Raw genomic sequence first — 20981 nt, 5'->3', positions numbered from 1 at the left:
ATCCATCCCCAAGTTATACCAGAGGTTGCTGTCATCAAGCCATTTTCCTCTTATCATATAGACATCACCACAAAATTATCACAGGAGCATGTATGTGAAAATTGACTTTGCCACCATGATTGGGAGACTTTAATTGCTATCCATGTCTCTAAATCATTCCTAATACCATAAATGACATGGACTAAGCCATTCATTTGTTACACTCTACAGCATTTTTTAGTGTGCTTCAAAATGTGCAGCTTAAATAATGGTCATGGGAAAGTATGGAACAAGAGATATAACATCCTGCGTTTTATCAACACTTACCCTTGTCTTGCTTCACAGCCAATATCCACACTCACTCCAACACATCAAAATCACATGTCCACTTCCACCCATGTGCTAGCATATTTCTACTTAGGAGCCCCAGCTATTTTAAGCTATACATTCTCAGAACAGCTTCAGGTCAACCTTCAAGCATGCCCAGGTTTGGAAGCGACACGTGTACATTGGCTGGAAGGTCAGATCCACACGGAGGAAGGGAAGGAGAGCACAGTTCCGCTAGGCTCCTCCACACACAGTGAGAGCACTGTGCATAGTCCCTTAGAGGCACGATCTCAAAATCCCTGGGACGTGGGGGCCGCTGCCAACAATTCACAGATGAGCCAGCTAAGATACAGAGAGGGTAAGTCACTTCCCTGATAAATGACAGGATTTGATTTGAACCTGTTTTTTCTGGACCCCCAAAGCCCATGCCCTTTCCCTTCCATGGTTGCTCCATATGTTCAGTGTCCACTCTCTTGCCCTATGCGTGGGTTTGGTATCTGAAAGCAATTTTAGTGCGGAAAAGACATGTTAGGTTGAGGGGAATTAAATGATGCTCACACTCCATTCTCAGCTTTGCTATGACAAGAACTTGTCGTTAGCAGAAGGGACTCAGGAGGCACTTGCTGATCTGTGGGCCTAGATTTAGATGGAGTGCAGCAGTCAAGAGAAGAAAAGGAAATGCCCCTTACCCCTCCAGGAAGTGATGACTTTGTCCAGGATGCACAAGGGAAGAGCACAATGGTTAGTGAACATCTAAATTCAATTTGAATGCAATACAGCTGTTTCCAGATAAAAATCATGAACAGGTCACTTGGCTAATCTCCTTTCTTTAAGCCGGGGGGTGCTCTTCACGTATAATAGTAGAAATAAGGAAAGGTCATTTCTAGTTATTCAAAAGCGGATTCTATTCCTTAATTTTTTCTCAGCTCAGTAAAATTGCAGCCGCTGGTTAGCATGTTAAGACTTGCTCTGAGCACTTCCTCACTTCCACAGGGTGAGGTGTTACCTAGAGGTCTGGATCTTAGCAGTGAACACTCTTTCATCACTTTTTGGAACCGTACTCTCTAGCCCACAGGACGTAACGATGAAAACCATAATTGACAATCATCCAGAATTCACTATGTGCCGAGCACATTACCTGACATTCCCTTACTTTTCACAACAGTCCTTGGAGGTAAGTAGCTATTTTTTCTCTCCCTTTTATGGATAAGGAAACCAAGACAGAGAAGTACGGTAATTGTCTAAGGTCACCTGAACAGGACATGGTAGCCGATACTCAGAGGCAGCCTGTCTCCCTCTTTGAAGTCCATGGTCTCTCAATTACAAGAGACGGGACCTCATGACAAGTCTGGCCCTGAAAGCTCCGGGTTTGTTCTCCAGTTACTCCAGTATCCTTGTAGGAGGCGCATTGCCAGCTACACTAAGGAAGCAGAGCTGGAAGGACCTTGTGCCTGCTGTCAGAGAAACAATAGAATAAAAGGGGGTCTTGTTCTTCAGATGAAAGGGAAAGGAGTAGATTTAACTTCAAAATGTTTACAGGGCAAATTCTCAGCAAATTTGACTTGATCAAATGCTTTACAATCTGCAGTGTCGGAATTGGGTGTATTTGCTGTGCTGGTGTACATTTATTAAGCAGCTGCGGACCAGTCCTTAGTCACCTCAGGCCAACTGACCTTCCACCTCAAAACCTCGGCTCACCAAATAGCTGCCGACAGGAGTCCCTGGAACATGAACCCTTCATCATACAGTGAGAACTGACTCAGGCACATGAAGAGAAAATCCTGCCAAACTGGGTTGGGTCACTGTCAACATCTTGTTCTGTGTGACTTTCACGGGGAGTGCGATTGCGTGAAATGGCCCATTTCCTTCCTGGAGCATGGAGAAGGAGCCTTGGGAATGTGCGTGATGTGTTCTGTGCAGGACATTCTTCACTGTGCTTTGGTTAGATACTTAGCCATCAATTTTTAGTAGCATTTATGTCCCAGGCACTTCAGGTTTATTCTTGCTAATCTTTGAATCCCATGGGGTAGGGGTCATCAATCTTGAAGGACACAGTGGGGAAGCTGGAGTGTAGAGATGTGAAATGACTTGTTCAAAGTTAAACAACTAGTAAGAGTCTTAATTGGGACAGAAGGCAAGTCTGTTTAGCTCCCGGCCTGGCCTCTTCTACCACCCTGGGCTACCTCAGCTCATCCTATACCTTGAGCCCGACTCGCTCTTCCAGGTACAAGACAGCAGAGAGCTCAACACCGCCTTATCCATTGCCGGTGGGAGGGAGCTATGCAGAACAAAACCACAGAACTGTCTGTAGCGTCTCAGCAGAGGGCACGTACGTGATGTGTCCATTGGGAGACTTGCCTCGTGTTTCCCCACACCCTGGCCTGAGTGCTGGTATAAGCAGTCGGCCGGGGGCTAAGCAAAGCCACATCCCCGAGATTTGTCACAAGTTCTCCTTTGGTCCCTAAGTCAACATCCACTAACTGTGAGTCATTTGCCCAGTAAGCTTTCTTAAATCATGCTTCAAAGCTGCAGCTTTCCTCCTGGAACCACTAGACCTTAAAGAGCCTGAACTGGCTCTGCCCTGACAAAGGAAGGGGTGATGCAGACTTCTGGGAGGACTGTGCTTCTGAGGTGGGGTCTGCACAGAGAAAGCCTATTTTTAGCTCATCTAGCTTTGGGCATTCCCAGCGAGTGTTCCGGCTCCCTTCTCGCTCTGGACTGTTGGGCCCACCTTGGAGTGGAGTGATCTTGGGTGCCCAGAGCAGCCCTGTCTTTAGGGTAGTCTGTCTGCAAATGCAGGGAGACTACAGGGACTTGTCCCTGTTGGGCTTATTTGTGCCTTCTGTCCTTCTCGTGTGGTGTGAGCAGGGGTGACTTCCCTGGATTAGGTGCAGACCCATCAGTGAGGAGCTCCCGTGGGACACAAGCTGTCTCAGTTCAACTCTGAGACCTGCCAGCGCCCCTGTTGTGGCTCTGTTGACTCTTTCTTTTCCAAACACACAAAACACTGGGACAAGTGAAATGGGCCCCTCATGGTCACTTGTTGCCATTCAGAGAAGTTGTGAACACACACATACATGCACGCACACACTCCACTAGTTAAAATGGTTCATCGGGGGAAACAAGACCAGAGAAGGCCATTCTTAGAGTGAGATCATTTATCTAACCGGCTGCCTCAGGCTGTAAACAAAATCTACTTCCTTTTATGCAACAAGGAAGAATAAAGGGCATTTCAAAAGTAGGGGTAATAGATGCTGCCAGCCAGTCACTTTTCTCTTTTGTTCCTTCTTCAGCCATTTTTCCTCTGTAATCACTGGATTTTCCTCGGAGAAGGTAGCATTTTGGATACATGTTAGAAGGCCCATGAACTGGTTCAGTGAATTTCTAATTGGCGTGCATGGTTAGCTATTCACTTAGTGGATAATTGGTTAAGTATACCCGAAATATTTATTGGAGGAAAAAACATTCCCAAAGCAAATTAGGGTAGTTCAGGAACCTTTTATTCTAGTGCACATTTTTTGGGGAGAGTAGTTACTTGTGTCTTAAAAAGAGATCTATTTCCCTTGCCAATTAGGACTCCATTTAAACATGAATCCTTTATTTCCTCCCTACTAAATAGAGCTTTATTAAATAGATACCACAGGCATAGCACAGTGTTTCCCAACACAGTGTCCACTATAATACGTATTTATCATACAGTTACTTCTTCAACTAATAAATTTTGATATCCTGAGTTTGACTGGCCATTTGACCTAATTCTAGGTGCAAGTGATGGACACTTCCAGTCACCATGAACAGAATTGATATATTTGTTAATAGATATTTATTATCTTGTGCAAGCCTCGCATTTTGCTGCTTATTAGGCATGGCACTGAAAAGAGGCACTATCTCTGCCCTCAAGGAGGGAAGACTGGCAGGAAAGGCAGAATTTGAACTGCTCTGGCAGTTAGCTCTGGATGAATTTTTAAGTCACTCTCAAACGTGGTGGCTTTAAACAGGAACCTATTTATTATTTCTTGAAGTCTGTAGGTTGGCTAAGTCTGCTACAGGTAGTCTACAGGTTCTGCTGGTGTATGCTGCACATGGCTGGTCTTGCCCGAGTTCACTCATACATTTATGGTCACCTGGTGAGCCAGTGTGGTTCTGACTGGCTAGAATGGACTTGTGTAGGACAGCTCAGCTCTCCTCCACATGTCTCCAATTGAAGTCCCATGAATCCATTTTTATGTTTCATTCATTTAACACTTATTGAGCAACTTTTCAGTGTGTCAGGCACTACATGACCCTGCCTTCAAACAGGAATGAGTTCTAACAGGTGGCAGACATTTAAGACTTACCAGCCTGTGGATGGCATTAAAACCCTGAGAGCAGAGGAGATGGCTTAGGGAGGGAGAGTAAGTAGACACATGAGCCCAGGCTTACACCAATGTTTTACAGTGCTGCAGAAGAGAAGGGGCTCCTCAGAAGTGAAAGAAAGAAAACCAGGAGAATGAGGTGATAAGGAAGCCAAGGGAAGACTGAGCTTCAGGAAGCAGGGATAGATCAGTAGAGCAGAATTCAGTAAGAAGGTAGGAATTTAATGCAAGCCTTTCATATATCCCTTTTGGCATCTAGACTTTGTATTGTAGCCCAGTTCATTTCAGTATAGAACAGATGTCTCACCATTTCTCAGAGCCTTGTACATAACTGGCATAAATCACTGAAACAAGTGTAGTTAGAATGACCCTTGATAGATGGAGTGATGAGGAATCACATAGTAACTGCTATTTCTTTAGCAGTAGGTCTTTGTAAAGATGTCATTGATTTTTTTCTTCTCCATAATGCACCTAAAGTTTAATCTTTGCCAAGACTGATTTATTCTTTTGTTGTTTATCCTTTTTAAGGTAGTTAAGCTTGCTCAATATTTTTTAATAGCCTAAAAATATTGGACCACTGGGAATTCAAATTAAAAGTAAATAGCCTCTTGAGGTCTGTATTTTAAAACTGACATGTTTTAGATTTGTATTAATATATTGCAATCAAGAATGACATTACATGAGTTTCCAACAAAGCAATTTTTCTGCCAACTTTACAAACATGTGCACTCTTGTTAGTCTATGGAAATTAATTCCTTATCTAGCAGTGAGGGTTTCTTGCTGAATCAAAGTGCTAGTGTTTCAAAAGAGCAAATAAACAGTTTGGTGGTGAAGAACTGTTGAGTTGACAATATGGTATAGAATCTGTATAATTGGGCTGGGTTTTCATCTAGAATTTGCAAGTTTGGGTCCCAAGGAAATGTTAATTTCCCATACAGAATTGGATGAAAGTTTTCTCTACAGGGTGTCCCCTTGTCCAAGGTCAAGTAACTCTTCCTTAGTGGCCTCAAGAGAAGAAAGAAGCTTTGTGATTTCAGGATGAGGATGTTAAAAATTAAATTAACTTTTCATAGTGTAAGATGGTATGAAGGATTTTAGTTATGTGGTTAAGACTACATTAAACTGCTACTCATTTCTAAACTAAGACCAAAGACTACAGCCACCAGTGCCCTTTTTACCAAGACAGGAAAATGTTATTATAAAAAATACTGCATTCATGCATCTACCCCTAACAACATTCAGTTTCCTTCCTGACTGTGTCTCAATTAAATCTGTGCGGAGACAGCATCCTGTACTTTAGAATGTGGGTTGGGGTCTCAGTAGTGGAACATGGCGGCTAACCAAGAAGACTGACTATACCTATAGCTTGTGAAACTGTTGGGCATCCTGTCATCCTTTCCTCACCTGGCTGCTGGCCCTGAGAAAGGGCTTTCAGGAGCAAGGGAAAATAGCTCTGCAGGTAGGAGAAAGAAGGTGTGATTTAACACACTATCTAAACTTTGTTTTCTCTCCTGTTTTGTACTATTCCTGCTGGTAGTAGAGTGGACCCTGGGAAAAGCAGAAATGGGCCTGTGTCCACAGAGTGCTTCAAGTGGTAGCATTTACCGTCTTCAGGCAGTGGTGCCTAAGTTCTTCGGCATAGAAGATCTAAACAGATCAAACAACACATTCCAATACTTGATAACAGATAACATTGGGTTAAAAAAATACCACCAAATGAACACAGAAAACAGAAGTGAAAACTAAAACCCAGTGAGGATATTAATGCTTCTTTCCTGCTGTAAAAATTAGTTGATGTAACTGTGTTTTCCTTTAATCAGTCTGTTCCAGGCCCTTTGTAGGGCTGGGATGGGGTTTCTCAATCTTGGCACTATTGGCCTTTGGGGCCAGATAATTCTGTATTGCCCAGGGCTATGCTGTTCTCTGCGGGATGTTGAGCAGTGCCCCTGGACTCCGCACACTCCATGCAAGTAGCAAACCACTCCTTTGAGTTGTAACAACTTAAAGTGTCTCCAGATATTGCCAAACATCCCATGAGAAGAGAAAGCACCCCATTAAGAGCCCCTGGGCTCCTTGGCTGTATAATAACTATGCAAATAAAAAAGATAGGGCCTGAAAAATTACTCTTTCTTGAAGGGCCATTCAAAATGCTCCTGCTTAATCACAACCCGAGTCCTCCTTCCTTGGATTCCTTAAGTAATAGTTTCAATTTAATCCGAACTCTGCCTTATCTCTCCCAATTCTTCCACCCCTCCAAAGGCTTTCTAAGTCACCTAAATTATTTAAAAGACTTTGCAGTAGAACTCAGTGCAAGGACTTGGTATAAGAAAACTGAGGCCTCTGGTTAAATCAGTCACTCCACAGTCAGTTAATGAGTTCCTACTTGGTTTTCCCTCATGTCTCCTACAGGTGAGTTGGAGCAATCTGGCCAAGCTCCTGCCTTCTAGGAGCTTAGAGTCCTAGCTCTCATACAGGAAAAGTAATGTGAGTCAGTTCGTGTCAGGGTCCCAGGGTCCAGTACAACTTCATTCAGGAAGGTCTTTTCATTTCCGTCTTTCAATCTCAGAAAGCTGCTTGGTCCCCTCTGTTTCTGCCACAGAGCAGGTGATGAGCACAGGTGAAAGTATTTCTCAGAATTTTCTTTTGCATGTTTTCATATCTAGTTCAAAATCCAAGAGCTAAAATCATTAAAACTAACTATGGGAACCCAACTAACATCATTCACTGTGTTGGGCTGCTTGCTTCCCTCAGAGGCCTTTAAACAACCCTAGAAATGTAGCATCGCTTGCCCCCACAATCTCTTGGTCCTTTTACACTAACAAGCACATGATATCGGGAAAAAGGGAATGTGAGGAAGCCTTGCATTATATCTTATGGGACACACAAACATTAAAATCATCAAAGTTCAAAGAAGTTAATTTTCTAAAGGACAAAGAATAGAGTAAAATTGACCTCTCAGTAAATATATATTCTGATTTATTTCTTCCAAAAGCAGTTGTGGTTTATCTGGTTCCTGTTTTTTAGTTTTTATTCCCTTATCATAGTAACGTGTTCTCACTGACTTATGTAAATGTGAACAAGGTCCGTTCCTTCTTTCGGTCTTCGTATCTTTACCTGTAAAATGAAAAGAAAAATGGATTGAATGGATACTGAGTTCTCTTCTTATTTTATATATCTCAGAGTGGTTCAAAATAAGACTCAATTTGTTGCTAGGTTTCCTAACTTTATGCGTAGTCAGAACAGAAACTGGACTAACTTTCCCCTGGGCAGTTCAGTGCTGAAAAGCTAGAGGGCTTCGTGGCCATGTGGTGATGGCCATGGGCTTCTCTTTTTCCAGATTTGCTAAAAGTGGTGATCTCGATTCTGGGCTGGCTTTGAGAAGAATAAAGCCTAGGCATGGGCTTCTGTGAGGATAGGGAGAAGAAAAGCAGTATTTTCTGACTACTTGGCTGTCTTCACTTCAAATATGAGTTAATATGATCAAATTAGTTAAGTAACTTTGCAATATCACCCCATTAGAAAATGGGGGATTTGGGGTTCAAACCCAAATTGTCTTGCCTAAGCTGCATTCTGCTTTCTCCACAAGGGAGGCTCCCAGGGCCTCCTTTGAGGAGGAAGAGGAGGTAAGCATCCTTCAAGTTTGGTAACCCTTCAGCTCCTCTTTTTAGTTCCTCTAAACTTGACTTTGGGAACTAATGCTGTCATGACCCCAATGTGAAGAATCTCCTGTTTTGTAGCCTTTTGTGGAGAAGTGCTCTGGAGCAAGGAGGGTCCCTTTATCACAAATAGTCAGAAGCTGGAGGTGAGAGAGAATTGTTGGTTGGTAGACCAGCACCCCAGCTGCTGGACGTCATGTCTATTTCCTGGCTCAGAATCACAGGTATCAAAGTTCTAACACTCCTCAACTTAGCATCCCTTGTCTTGGGGCTGCCCTGGCAATTGCACTTACATCTCTTTCCTTCTCTTCCAGACACATGGCAAGAATCAGGTATGGGGGAAGCACTCTTCTGAAAAGAGCCGGGGATACTTTCCTTTATCTTTCCCTTTTTCATTTCGAAACCCATCGTTTGACAATCACATTGTTTACAATTTCCCTTGGGGAGAAATCCATGGAGGTAGGGGGACTTGTGCACATTACATTTTACCATCCATCCTCTCCCACGTTTACCTATTTCTGCTAGAAGTTGAGTAACAACTCACATCTGCCCAGTGTGTCAGCTATTCCTGGGTGAGCATCAGGTACAATGGTGGCACATTTATTTGTCTAACTAAAAGTTGAGAGTTTTCCAAATCACCCAATTTTCCTTTAGGCGGTAGCCTTCCATCCCTAGAATCAGCACCACAGCTGCTCCTGCTTTATTCCTCCAACTATTCCCATTGCTGGTGGTTTTGGGGACAGAGAAGTTTAATGAATAGTGAGAAAAAGAGTGATATTCCACTTCAAATGGAAATGGGAGAACCTTGTTGGAATATTGCCTCAAGGCAGGGTCTCTGTCTCATCTCTCCCCACACCTGTCCCAGCATCTGGCTTTGGATGAGGAGCAGCAATAGTCCTAGCCACCATTTCTTTGCAGGCCCAGTCTAGCCCAAAAGCCATTTCAAGTTTCTCTAATTTCTATCTGACTCCTGTAATGTAGGTATTTTACCCCAATTTGTACCCCCAGGTAACAGGCTCAGAGGGTCTAGATCAGGCAGAACTAGGGAACTCAGTAGGTTTTTTAAAAATACATTTTTATTTAAATTTTGAACTACAAGTGATTTAAACTGATCCTTGGATATATTGGCTCCTCCATCTGGGGTAATGCCTAGGTTTGTGACTTGAACAGTTGCTTAAGATGTGGCTAAATTTGAATGTATATTTTCTATTTACAAAATAATTCACTCTAGAGTAATAGCTATGCTGGACACATAAAACACTGCTTTGGCAAATCTCTTGTTAGCCATAAAGATGGCAGCTCTATAAAGAAGCATTGAAGTCCATTTCTGCATGAATAGAAGACCTGATTTATTGAGTCTCTTTATGTCAGGCCTTTCTATTTTAACTAGAAATATTTCACTTTTCTTTTACTGTGAACAACGTGGGTCACCCCTGTAGATTTGAAGTTGGTCAACTTCAAAACTCTTAAAAACCTTGCTCAAATCCAACCTCAGCCTTTGCCTTTCCGAATCTATCCCCAGCATTCCCACCCTGAGACCCTCTTGGACTCAGTCCCTTCTCTTTGATTTCTCAGAACTTTGCTGGGCCCCTCTGTTTTAAGGTCTTACTACTGCCTGTCTAAGTTTAAAGGGTTTTGTCTTCCCATAGAGGGCAGGACCTATGTCTTCTTCCTGGCACATAGTAGGTCCCCAGGACAAGCTTCTCCATTGAACACTGCAATGCTGCTGTTTTAGAAATAAGGCAGTGAGCCATACCAAGTAAACAGAACCCTCTGTTACCTCATAATACATAAAAGACTACTCAGAATTGGAAAATACTGTGTGTTTCCTGTCACTGTTAAGGGCATGTTTGTCTTACTAGTAAGGCTTTCGCAGAATGTGTTGCCCAGTAAGGCCTGTCTCTTGAGTGCTGTTTTACCTTAATGGAAATTTTAAATTGCAGAGTGAACAATAGATTCATTACTTTATCAAGGTACTTAGCCTCCACATAGAATTTGCTTGCAAGTTACTTCAGGTTAAAAACATTTGGGTTGCTGATGGTGTTTTTCTGTATTTTTAGTTCTGAGCTGTGAGAATCCATTCATATATATCATTTTCTCCCAGTGCCTTCTACTGGGTGCAGTTAACTACAGCATAAACCACTATTCAAGATATCCTGCAGGCCCTTCAGAATTTGTCTTCAGCAGTGTGTTCATGAGAGACAGCTGTAGTGGAATGCAAAGAACACAGAACTCATTGTTGAGCAAACTTGGGTTCCAACCCCACCTTTGACTCTCTCTGGGTGATTGGGGCAAATGAGGGCAAAAGAGACAATAACAGGATTGAAATTACAGGGTTGTCTTGAGGATTGGTTGACCATAGTGGCTGAAATATATAAGCGATCAATAAAGGGGAACTATTGTTACTATCATTGTTAATGAGGGTGAAGATTCAGCTCCGGGTCATTAATTCATCAGATCATTTGGAAGCCAATCCAGCCATTGTCATATATAAATGGACGTTTAGGGTCCTCATCATTTTCTAGCCACTGTCCGAAGCTACTTAATGGGACTCATCGTGCTCTGTGCTTTTAGACTGGTTCTTGAGTTTCACATTTTCTGTCCCTGACGACACTCAATAAATGCTAGTTCTTCTTATTTTTGTTAAAATTGTCTTTGGAGCAGCGTTTCCAAATATATTATCCATATGAAATGCTCCTCTAGGAAAGGTCCCAAGAATAAGAACTGTTTGAGAAACAATCCCTGCCCTGGAGATTTGCACTGAGCATTAGGATATCAAAGACTTTGAAGAGTCAGTCCTATGTCATTTTTTTTCATATGAAATTGTTTTTGCAGTTACAAAGTATCCCTCCCCAATGAAAGCTCTTCTGTTTCTGCTGTCTTCATTTTTATATCAATGCCCCTTACTATTCTCCCACTCTCTTTCCACTTCAGGGGAGTCCTTCAGTAGACAGGGGCTATGAAGTTGCAGTCACTGCAATCAGACCCCACCCAGGACCACAGAACACGCCAGTCTGTTCATTTGAAGCTTCCAGGTTGTTGTTGGTATTCAGTGCCGTTTTCTAGCTTGTATACAAGTTCTTCCAGGACCACCATATGCTCCAGTAGCTGGCAGACTTTTCCTTTTATATCAGCTGAATTTTAAAGGGTAGCCAGTGGAACAGGGAGTGCAACCTCATATAGAGGAGGCTATCCACTATATATACAACTCCATGCTACGATTCCATGTGCCGTAAGCTTTATGGCTTGTCTTTCTGTGTACTATGCATTAATGTGCCGGTGTACCAATTTAGTGCCACGATGTCCACCTTGGAATTAAAGTTGCTTACAGATGTAGCTTTTGAGCTTGGGTCCCTTGGGTCATAAGTAAATCCCACTTTAAGTACTATATTTGAGCATTTAAATTTATAAAAGAGGTAAATGGGAGGGAGCAGTTATTCATTTTACTAACAGGTCCACTGCAAGATTGCTTTGTAAAGCCTTTCCAAAGTATATTTAAATAAGCACTGAATTATACACAACTTACCAAGTTCAAACCACTGTATTAGGTAAAGTAAGGGATAGCTGCCTTGGGCTATGTGGTTTGATTCCTTCCCTTAGCAGCGTTCTTTGCGTTTGATTTGTCTGTTTCGGTATAGTTCGTGGATCATGAAGAGGCTTTCATGCCTAGAATACTTCATGAAATAGTCTCTTTCAGGTCTTTCATCTTACCACTTGGGAAATTTGCACTTTAGACCTGTGTTTTTATGTTTTGTATTTTGTGAAAAGGCACCACTCCTTGTTTTTTTTTTGAATGGATTTTGTTTAAACATAGTAAATGACTTGTAGGGAAATGCGTTAGGCATTTAAGGGGTGTGCCAGCTTTTAGACCACCTGAGTGCCATGAATACATTGTGGGCATATGTTGTCTAATTGTATTCATTTAGCCTGAAAGAGGAAAGAGATTTTCAGAAATAGCAGACTCATTCCCAACAGCACCTAATGCATTGGACAAATCATCCCAAAACTCTGAGAAGTTATAATACTAAGGTCCTCTGGGAAACGGCCCAGCCAAATATTTAAGAAAGAACAGATGTAGTGATCTTCTAGAAAGGCTCTATTTGAGGAGAAAGCTGAACTGACAGGGACTGAGAGGATGGGTTGCTTTTCAATCAGGAAAAGCTTTTCATTAGATGCTATTTCTGCAAATACCCTCACATGCACTGTGAGAACCACCATTGCAGGGGTCACACTTTTCTGGACAAAAGTTTGGCTGCCACCAGGGAACCAAGTATAGTGTGGAGCTTTGGACACAATTGTTGGGAAACATAGAACTCAATTTTTGCCAGATTGCCTCTGGAAAATACCATCTTCATGAGCCAAGAGTGAGCCTACCCAATAATAATATCAATTGTCTACATTTTTTTGTGTATACTATAGCCAATCACTGTGCTTTACATACATGATTTCATTTCATTCCCATTTTGCAGATGAGAAAACTGGGGCTTAGGTAACTTGCCTGAGGTCACATGGCTTGTAAGTCGCAAAACAGAGACTCACACTTGGGCTGTCATAGTCCAGAGGTCAAGTTCTTAACCATAGCAGTCCATTTTGAAAGGGTTTGCATGCTTATCATGGGAGCTTGGAAAGGTAAAGGACAAGTTACTTTTCCCTTTGAAGGAAAGACAAGAGGAATCACTGAATTATATTTATTGAGCTGTACCCACTATGTGTGAAGTGCCATGCTAAAGCTTTACATGCATTATCTTTTGTAATCCTACCAACAACAATATTATGTTTGATCTTACTGTTTGCCCCTAATTTCAAGATAAGAAGATGGACACTTGGAGCATGAATTTGAATTTACTTGCTAAAAGTCAACTAGCTGGTAACCTGTGGAGCTGGGATTTGAACCCACTTCTAACTCCAAAGACCATGGTTTTCAACTAGTATGTATACATTGTCCCTGTGAGCAACTCCTAAGACTAGCGAAACAGTTATTTTGACCACCACGTTCATCATTTATAACCAAGGTGCTGCAGTGATGGGGAGGAGAAAAGAAGGTGAGTGAAATGACAGTCCAACCTTGCCGTGGTCTTTTCCAGTGGGCCAAGAGTCATCCTTTTTAAAGGAATGCTTTGCTCACCCCCCTGGGCTAGTGGTCCTGTCTACATTAGAAATGGATAGGGAGCTACCTGTGTGGTGGGGGGAATGCCCAAAGGAGAAAACGTCTGAGCACAAATACCATTCTTAAGTACAAATCAAGTAGGGCATATAATTCCCTTGCAGCCAGATGTGATAGTCTGCTCACTGAAGCAGAAAAGCAGCATTCCTTTGCCTTAGGGGTTATGAAGCTACAGGATAAGTGAAGGAAAGCATGTGAGTTAGAGGCTTTTCAACACAGCAAATCCTAACCACTTCTGATTCCTTCTCTTTAACGGCTAAATGTCATTATTATGGGCTCTTCGAATATGCTTACACAGAATTTAGGTAGAATTCCATGAAACTTGACCTGTATTAATGTCCAACATCTGTGACACAGCTCCATTGTTAAGACATGGTTTTTATCCCTAAGAATAAGAATAAGGTTAGTTTTTACAAAAACTGTCATAATTGGTCACGTTCTAATTTTTTAGGTTATTTATACTGCGGGACCTAGTAAAAGAAGAGTTTCACCTAGTGATTCTTTACACTGAAAAGTGAGTAGGGAAAGTGCATCCAGGATATGCACTGAAGTCATCGAGTCATGTGTCCTTTCAGCTCCTCTCTGATCTCCTACAGATTTTCTAAGCTTCTGTCACATGGATCAAGTTTCTGCCCCATCTGAAGCCTACTATATTACCTAGGATTCTCTGGAGGGACAGAAAATAGGAGCTATGTACATATGTGTATAGAAATAATTGGCAGGGGTAGAGAACACAGGAGAACATCTATCTAGAGAGAGAAATTGATTGATTATAGGAATTGGCTCATGCAGTGGAGGCCTAGAAGTCCCATAATCAGCCATCTGCAAGCTGGAGAACCAAGGGAGCTCGTGGTCTAATTCAGTCTAATCCAAAGGCCTAAGGAACAGGGGAGCCAATGGTAGAAGTCCCAGTTTGAGTCAAAAGCCCAAAAATGGGAGGGTCAGTGGTGTCCTATTCAGAGCCAGAAGCCCAGAGAACCAGGAGGACCAATGTATGAGCTCAGGTGAAGATGGATGTCCCAGCCCACACCAAGGCAAATTCTTCCTTCCTCTACCTTTTTGTTTTACTCAGGCCCTCAGTGGACTGGAGGCACTGGGGGAAGCAATGTACTTTACTTAGTCTATTGATTCAGATGTTAATCTCCTCCGGAAACACCCTCTTAGACACACCAGAAATAATGTTTTATCAGTCATCTGAGAATCCCTCAGCCCAGTCAAGTTGACACACACAATTAACTATCACACCTGCTCAGTAGCGGGACTCCCAGTGTTGCAGAACAAAGTCCAGGTGACCTCCCTCAGTATCCTTCTTCTGCCCCTTCACACTTACCAGAATTTGCAGTCACCGTCCATTCCAGTCCCCATCTCACAGGAAATATTTCTTTCCACTCAGAATTAATCCTCCTTTCTGGACATGCTGCAGATCACATTTTTCCTGCCTCTTTGATGACCTCGTTCTCGAGCAGTTGTTCTCTCTTCCTTACAATTCTAGCTTTTTCCTTCCCACTGGCTATGCTGTCTTTTGGAATATAAATATGGCAAAGGAGCCCTGGAGACAGGACACCTTTTGGTGCTAATTAGCAGGGGTAGAGAATCCAGGAAAATGAGTTATAGGCTCATTCCTGTGCTTCCTCTATCCTGTGTACAAATATAATTTACTGGTGAAATGTTCTGATCTCTTAAATGGGTATAATGATATGGACATGATATAATTATTTTGAGGATCAAATGCGTATCAAGGAAACAATGCATAACACTGAACAACGTCTATCACCAAACATAGAAACTAGAACCTAATAAGTGCTCAAAAATGATGACACTGGTGGCCATGGTATTATTCATTGTACTTACAGTAGTATAGGAATAATTATATTGGGGAATTTAATTGAAGTATCTTCAAGGTACCCTTTACATTTCCATCTCCAAGTTTGGATTCCATAATCCCCTGTCTAATCCTTTGTCCCAGTGTTTAATACATTGTAACTATGTCCAAATTCTCCTGGTTTCATTTCTTCTCAAATACCCTTATCCAGGCATACTGGACCACTTGTCTTTCCCCATTCATGCTGTGGACTTTCATGCCTCTTGACTCTCTTCATGAGATTTCCCCTGCTTTGCCTGCCTTTCCTCCTTCTGCACAAAACCCAGAATGGTGCACCTTGATCCGTGATGCTTTCCTCATGCAAACACTACTCTGGGTACCATGGGTGATCCCATAGCCTTCATATGTACTATCCCACATTGTATGTTCATTGTTGACTTGCTTTTCCATCTGCTACACTTGTAACTCCTGGAAGACTAGGGTGAGTTAAGCTGGGTATCTCCATTGCCTGTAAGTAGAGGCATTGGAGTAAGTAATGCCTCTACAATCAGTAAGATTGTGGCAGTGGGCAACTACCATGGCATCGTGATGCTGCCCACCTGTTGAAGAACTGTGTGTCCACTTTAACCACATTTTTAAAAATCACATTATTGGAGATTCTTCTTTTTTACTCTTAAAGCTGCTGAATAGCAGTGTTTCTTTCTTAGACATTCTAAAGATGGGAAATTAAGACAATGTTTAGTTTCCTCCTTCCTCTTCCAATTGATACTAAGAAATCAAACCTTTTGGCTTCTTGATTTCAAGGGAGAGGTAGCCTCTTAAAAATAATTGATTCCAATAAACGGAATGTCTTCTCAGCCACTCTTTTTTCATCTCTCTCTGGGGGCATGAATGATTTTAGTGATCTCTCATCAGTTTGAACAACAACTCTGCCATCTTCCCTGTTCAATGTGTGAGGCCACTTAGCAAACTTGGAGGCAGTAATTATCATCAACTTACTCTTTCATCCAAGATGCAAAGCATGATTCAGCATTTAGCAGAGTTACAGACAAGAAGGGAATTCAATTGGCTCAGCCTCAATCTCATTGGCAGAGTTAGGGGCTATGATGCTGGTAAGCAAGAAATTGATTGAGGAGAGAGGAAGCATGCAGGGCTCCCTTAGCCAAGAAACTGAATTGTTGCTTACTTTTAATTTACATCTTGGTCATTGGCTACAGAAATCCTAGAGACCTTACTTTGCTTTTCCTTCAAGGAGATCAGACCCTTTCATCCCAAAGTGGGTTTTCTACTTAGTTCTTTACTTGTTTAGGTCACTTTATCCAAATGTCCTCTTTTATTATTGCTTGACTCATGTAAATACTGTCCATACCTCTGTTTTGAGCATAGTGGTTAATCTCCAGTTTAGCCTCTGACCAGATATTTGACCTTGAGATGGTATTTAACCCCTTGGAGCCTTAGTTTCCAGATATATAAAATGATATAATATTAGTACCTATGCATTGGGAGCATTGTGAATATTCAATGGAAGAAGACAGAAGGAAAGCTGACTCTTATTGTGAATTGATTTTACTTTTTCCTTCCACCCTATCCCCTGCCACGGAACCTACGTAGAACAAGATCAGTTGTCTTCAGATATGTGAGAACATTTACTATGTCCTGAAGAATCTCAATGAACAGCTTCATCTTTTGATCATTAGCCCCAGGTGGTTACTCTTTCTTTTAAGAACCTGAATGCCAGGATTCAATCAGGATCAAGTAGAATGAAAGATAATGTACCTTGTTATGAGTTGTCTGAAAATTCTCATATATAAGTAAAACTACCCAATCCTGAACAATCGAGAGACTGTCTTGCCAAAGGGTTTCAGCCCCAGGCAAGTTCGCTATGGATTCAATGTGACCAAAGAAATTGACAGCAAAACATTATTTGGGGCGAAAGGGTTTATATACCCAGCTTGTTCTCCCAGCGGTAGGTCGAGCACTAGCATCTCTGCCTCCACCCAGAGCACTGGGCTGAGCTGTCTGTATAGCGCAATAATAACTTTATTTCCTAAAGCTGTGGAAGCGGTAGCCTAGCAACAGGCCAGTTACATCATCAGGTGGTTTAAGTTCAGTGAGGATCCTGGCCATAGGAACCCCAACTTGCCCACAGAGATCAAGGCCTGCCTTCAAAACAGCCATCTGAACATTTTAAGAAAGTCACTTTTATTTCAGGGCCTACTTTGATTTCATATTGCAGAAGAAAAGTTATCTCAGAAAAAATATATTTTCTGTTAGAAGGCTAAAAAATCAATTTTTAAAAATTTCTTTGGGGTACCAAATCTCTGAATATTTCTATCCTCTTTTTTTCACATTCCCACATTCTCAAATCAACTATACTTGCTTTTAAAAGGTTTCTCAACATTATTGACATTTGTTGTAGGAGGTTGTCCTTTCCATTGTCAGATGTTTAGCAGCATCCCTGCTCTCCTACCCTTGACATACAAGCAGCATACAACCAAAAGTGTCTCTAGAATGCCAAGCGTGCCCTGGGGCAGAGGCAAGCAAAAACACTTCCCATTGAGAACCACTGATTAAAAACTCCTGTTCATTCTGTAGCCTCACTGCCAGAACATGGAAAGAATTCTCTATTTTAGAAAGGAAAAAAGAAGGAAATGATGGGCAAGGCAGGTTTTTGCCAATGAATGATGTGAGTCACTCCCGCTCAATTTCCAGATATTTCTGTAGTGTTTATCTAGTGTAAGAAATTGTGTGGTTTTACTTTTATCCCTATTCATTGATTTCCCATTTTATTAGTTTCTTCATCATTCTGGACACAGGTTATGTTTGTGTTTTAATTTCTACGGTAGATTCACAGATTACACACCTGGGCTGAAGAATGAATTTGAAAGGCAAATATTCCCCCATTTGCCCTCTATAGCCATTCTCTACTTTTTGGGGACCTATTCTGGCTGTAGGGTGTGGTGAGAGTGAATCATCTAGAAGCTCTTGCCCTCTGGCTTCATGGTGGCTCGGTTAGAGTAGGCCAGTGGGGAGCATTGGCAAGCGACAGAGGGCAGGAAGAGAGAAAGGTTGGGATTCCTCTATTTTTGGTCACAGTGTCTTTGAGGTGGCCCTTCTTCCAAGGCTGCAGCTCTCTGTCACTCCCAGTAATAACTCTCCACATGTCCCTTCGGGTTTAGGTGGGATAGCAACTTTCTACTCTTCCTCTTCCCTGGGAGCATCATCATCCCATATGGGTCCTGTGAATCATGCCCATGTTTCTGTAAATGGTCCCTTTATTCCACATTCTTTAGTTACTCCCATGGATGTACCATCTGTATCCTTCCAGGAGGATGTTCCTATGAGATAGCCCTTCTCTCAGTGAATCCAGGTAGCTTTTGGTAACTTGCTTCCATTAGGGTATTAACTGCTACTGAATTGTCTTGTAAATTTCCCAACCCACTAGTAAGTCCAGGGAAGTTGTTGACAAACCTTAGCATTACTGTGTGTAATAAAGATAAGGGATTGTTTTCACTCCTTTAATATGAAGACTATGATGGTTACACTTGTCCTCATTTCTGTGGGTAGATAGAAAGGAGGCTTTGTGTTACCAAGCACAGAAATCTTGGGCAGAGCACGATGCTGTGTGCCTCTCATATATGAGGGCCTGTACTAGGTGCTGGATAGAGGGGTGCAGAGTATGTGAAATTTTGTCCTCCTTCCCAGATAGAAGAAACTGGTCTAGGCATATAGACTATTTTGAGTAAAAAATAATTTGAGGGTTTTTTTAATTTTTGAAAGCATTGAAATCACCTTTGTTTTATATCTTCCTCATATCATTCGATCTGATCACCATAGATCCTCCCTACTTTGTTCCATGTAGTCACCAAATCATAGAAATCCTCCCTCTACAGTGGCATTCTTCAACAGCAATACAATGTGAGCCACATGACTAATATTTTATATTTTCTAGAAGCCACATTAAAATAAATAGCAACTTAATTTTCTTTTAGGTGAACTTAAATTTAATCATGTATTTATTTAATCCAGTATTTTCAAAATATTACCATTTCCACATTTAAGCAATATAAAAAATGTTAGTGAAATAGTGGACTTTTTAAATACTAAGTCCTTAAAGTTTGTGCATTTTACACTTACAACACATCGCAGGGCAGATATCAAATATTCACTGGAAACAGTTAGTCTATATTTTGATTTCATCAAATTCACTTTTGAAAAACTAGATTCATATTACTCAAGTTGTTCGAAGCATACTTGAATATTTGCAATAACTGAATTGAATATTGGTTTTATATTTAAAATTAAATTAATTAAATTTTTAAGCAAATTAAATATTCAATTCCTTAGTTGCACTACCGCATTTCAAGTACTAGTGGTTACCATATTGGACCACTCAGATCTAAATTACCTGCAGAATGCATTTCCTCTTCTGAACTCACTAATAAAGCCTTAGATGAAAGCTTTCCTACTGGCTGTCTAGATTATTACCGCCTTCTCCTATCCAGCCTTGTCTTTCATCTTATCCTACCTCACCTAAGCCCACCATCCTCACTGGTTCCTAAAGGATTGGGGGATAACATATATCTGATCACATCATTTCACTGCTTAAGAATTCTCCAGTGCCCACTGTTGACTGCAGGATAAAGCCCAGTTTCCCTGACCTGGTCTCTGTCAACCTCCCTGGCCTCTTCTTCTGCCTGTCCTCCTGTGCGTCAGACACACTAGATTATTCCCCATTCTCTAAGAGCATCGTGTGCAAACAGCTCTCCAAGAATTCACTTGCACTAAGCTCTCTCAAATCCTACCCTTCATTCATGGCCCAGATTAAATGCCATTTCTTATAAGAAGCCTTCCACTAGTCCTTCTACCAGGCAACATTAACATCCCCATCCATATCTCAAATAAAACACTTTGCCCATTATATCTTATATGTATTACATATAATTATTACATATTACAGAAGTATTACATTTATTTATTTATTTATTTATATGATATTATGTATTTTCAGATTTGAGTTGATCTGGTTCATGAACTAGTCTGGGAGCTCAGAACAGGGGTCAGCAAACTATAGACCACAAGCCAAATTGTATGTTTTAATAAGTCTAACTGGAACACAGCCATGCTCATTCATTCACATATTGTCTATTGCTGTGTTTTTGCTCCAGTGGCAGAGTTGAATAGTGGCAAAAGAAACCAAGTGACCCAGATTTCTTATCTGGCCTTTTACAGAATAAGTTTGCTTACCTCTGTCCTAGAGGATGAGGGTTCTGTCCTGTCCTGTCCATCTTCAGTGCCTAGCACAGCACTGGGCCTATGGCAGCATCTCAGTACATGTTTGTGGAATTGAACAACAGATGAATGAAATAGGATTGATGAGTCAAATCAAAGTTGATGTTTTTGTCTGTAATTGATAAGATTTTTGAGAACAGAAAATCCTTTTTTGCTACCTCTTTAGAATTCTTTACCTCATTGCCACTTTTATTTAAACTGTTTGCTTAAATAAAAGTTTTTCTTTCACTGCCTTCATTTTTAATACTATGTACCACCTACCGTTTGTACTTTAATTTCTATTCGATTTCACTTGTTTCCCAAAGACACAAATTGATTAAACCCTGAGAAGTTGAGTTCCTCCAAAACACACATGTGGCAGAAGCTGTGATTTCAAGTCTCAGCTT

General features: G+C 41.4%; 1 protein-coding gene across 4 annotated transcripts in view; it reads left to right on the top strand.

Moving 5' to 3' along the window:
• Positions 1-20981, top strand: part of FGF13 (fibroblast growth factor 13) — a 498820-nt gene that overhangs the window by 316987 nt on the left and 160852 nt on the right. The window contains exon 1 of one of the 4 annotated variants that reach the window (XM_036919179.2): positions 514-664. The exons of the other annotated variants lie outside the window; for them this stretch is intronic. Coding sequence (XP_036775074.1) covers positions 640-664 — 25 coding nt within the window. The 5' untranslated portion in view covers positions 514-639. Of the gene's footprint in view, positions 1-513; positions 665-20981 lie in introns of those variants that run through there. 4 annotated transcript variants of the gene reach the window in all.

This window comes from Manis pentadactyla, chromosome X (assembly GCF_030020395.1).
Source record: "Manis pentadactyla isolate mManPen7 chromosome X, mManPen7.hap1, whole genome shotgun sequence".
NCBI classification, from domain to species: domain Eukaryota; kingdom Metazoa; phylum Chordata; class Mammalia; order Pholidota; family Manidae; genus Manis; species Manis pentadactyla.
Note: the sequence above shows the minus strand (reverse complement) of the source record. Positions and strands in the feature narration are given on the sequence as shown.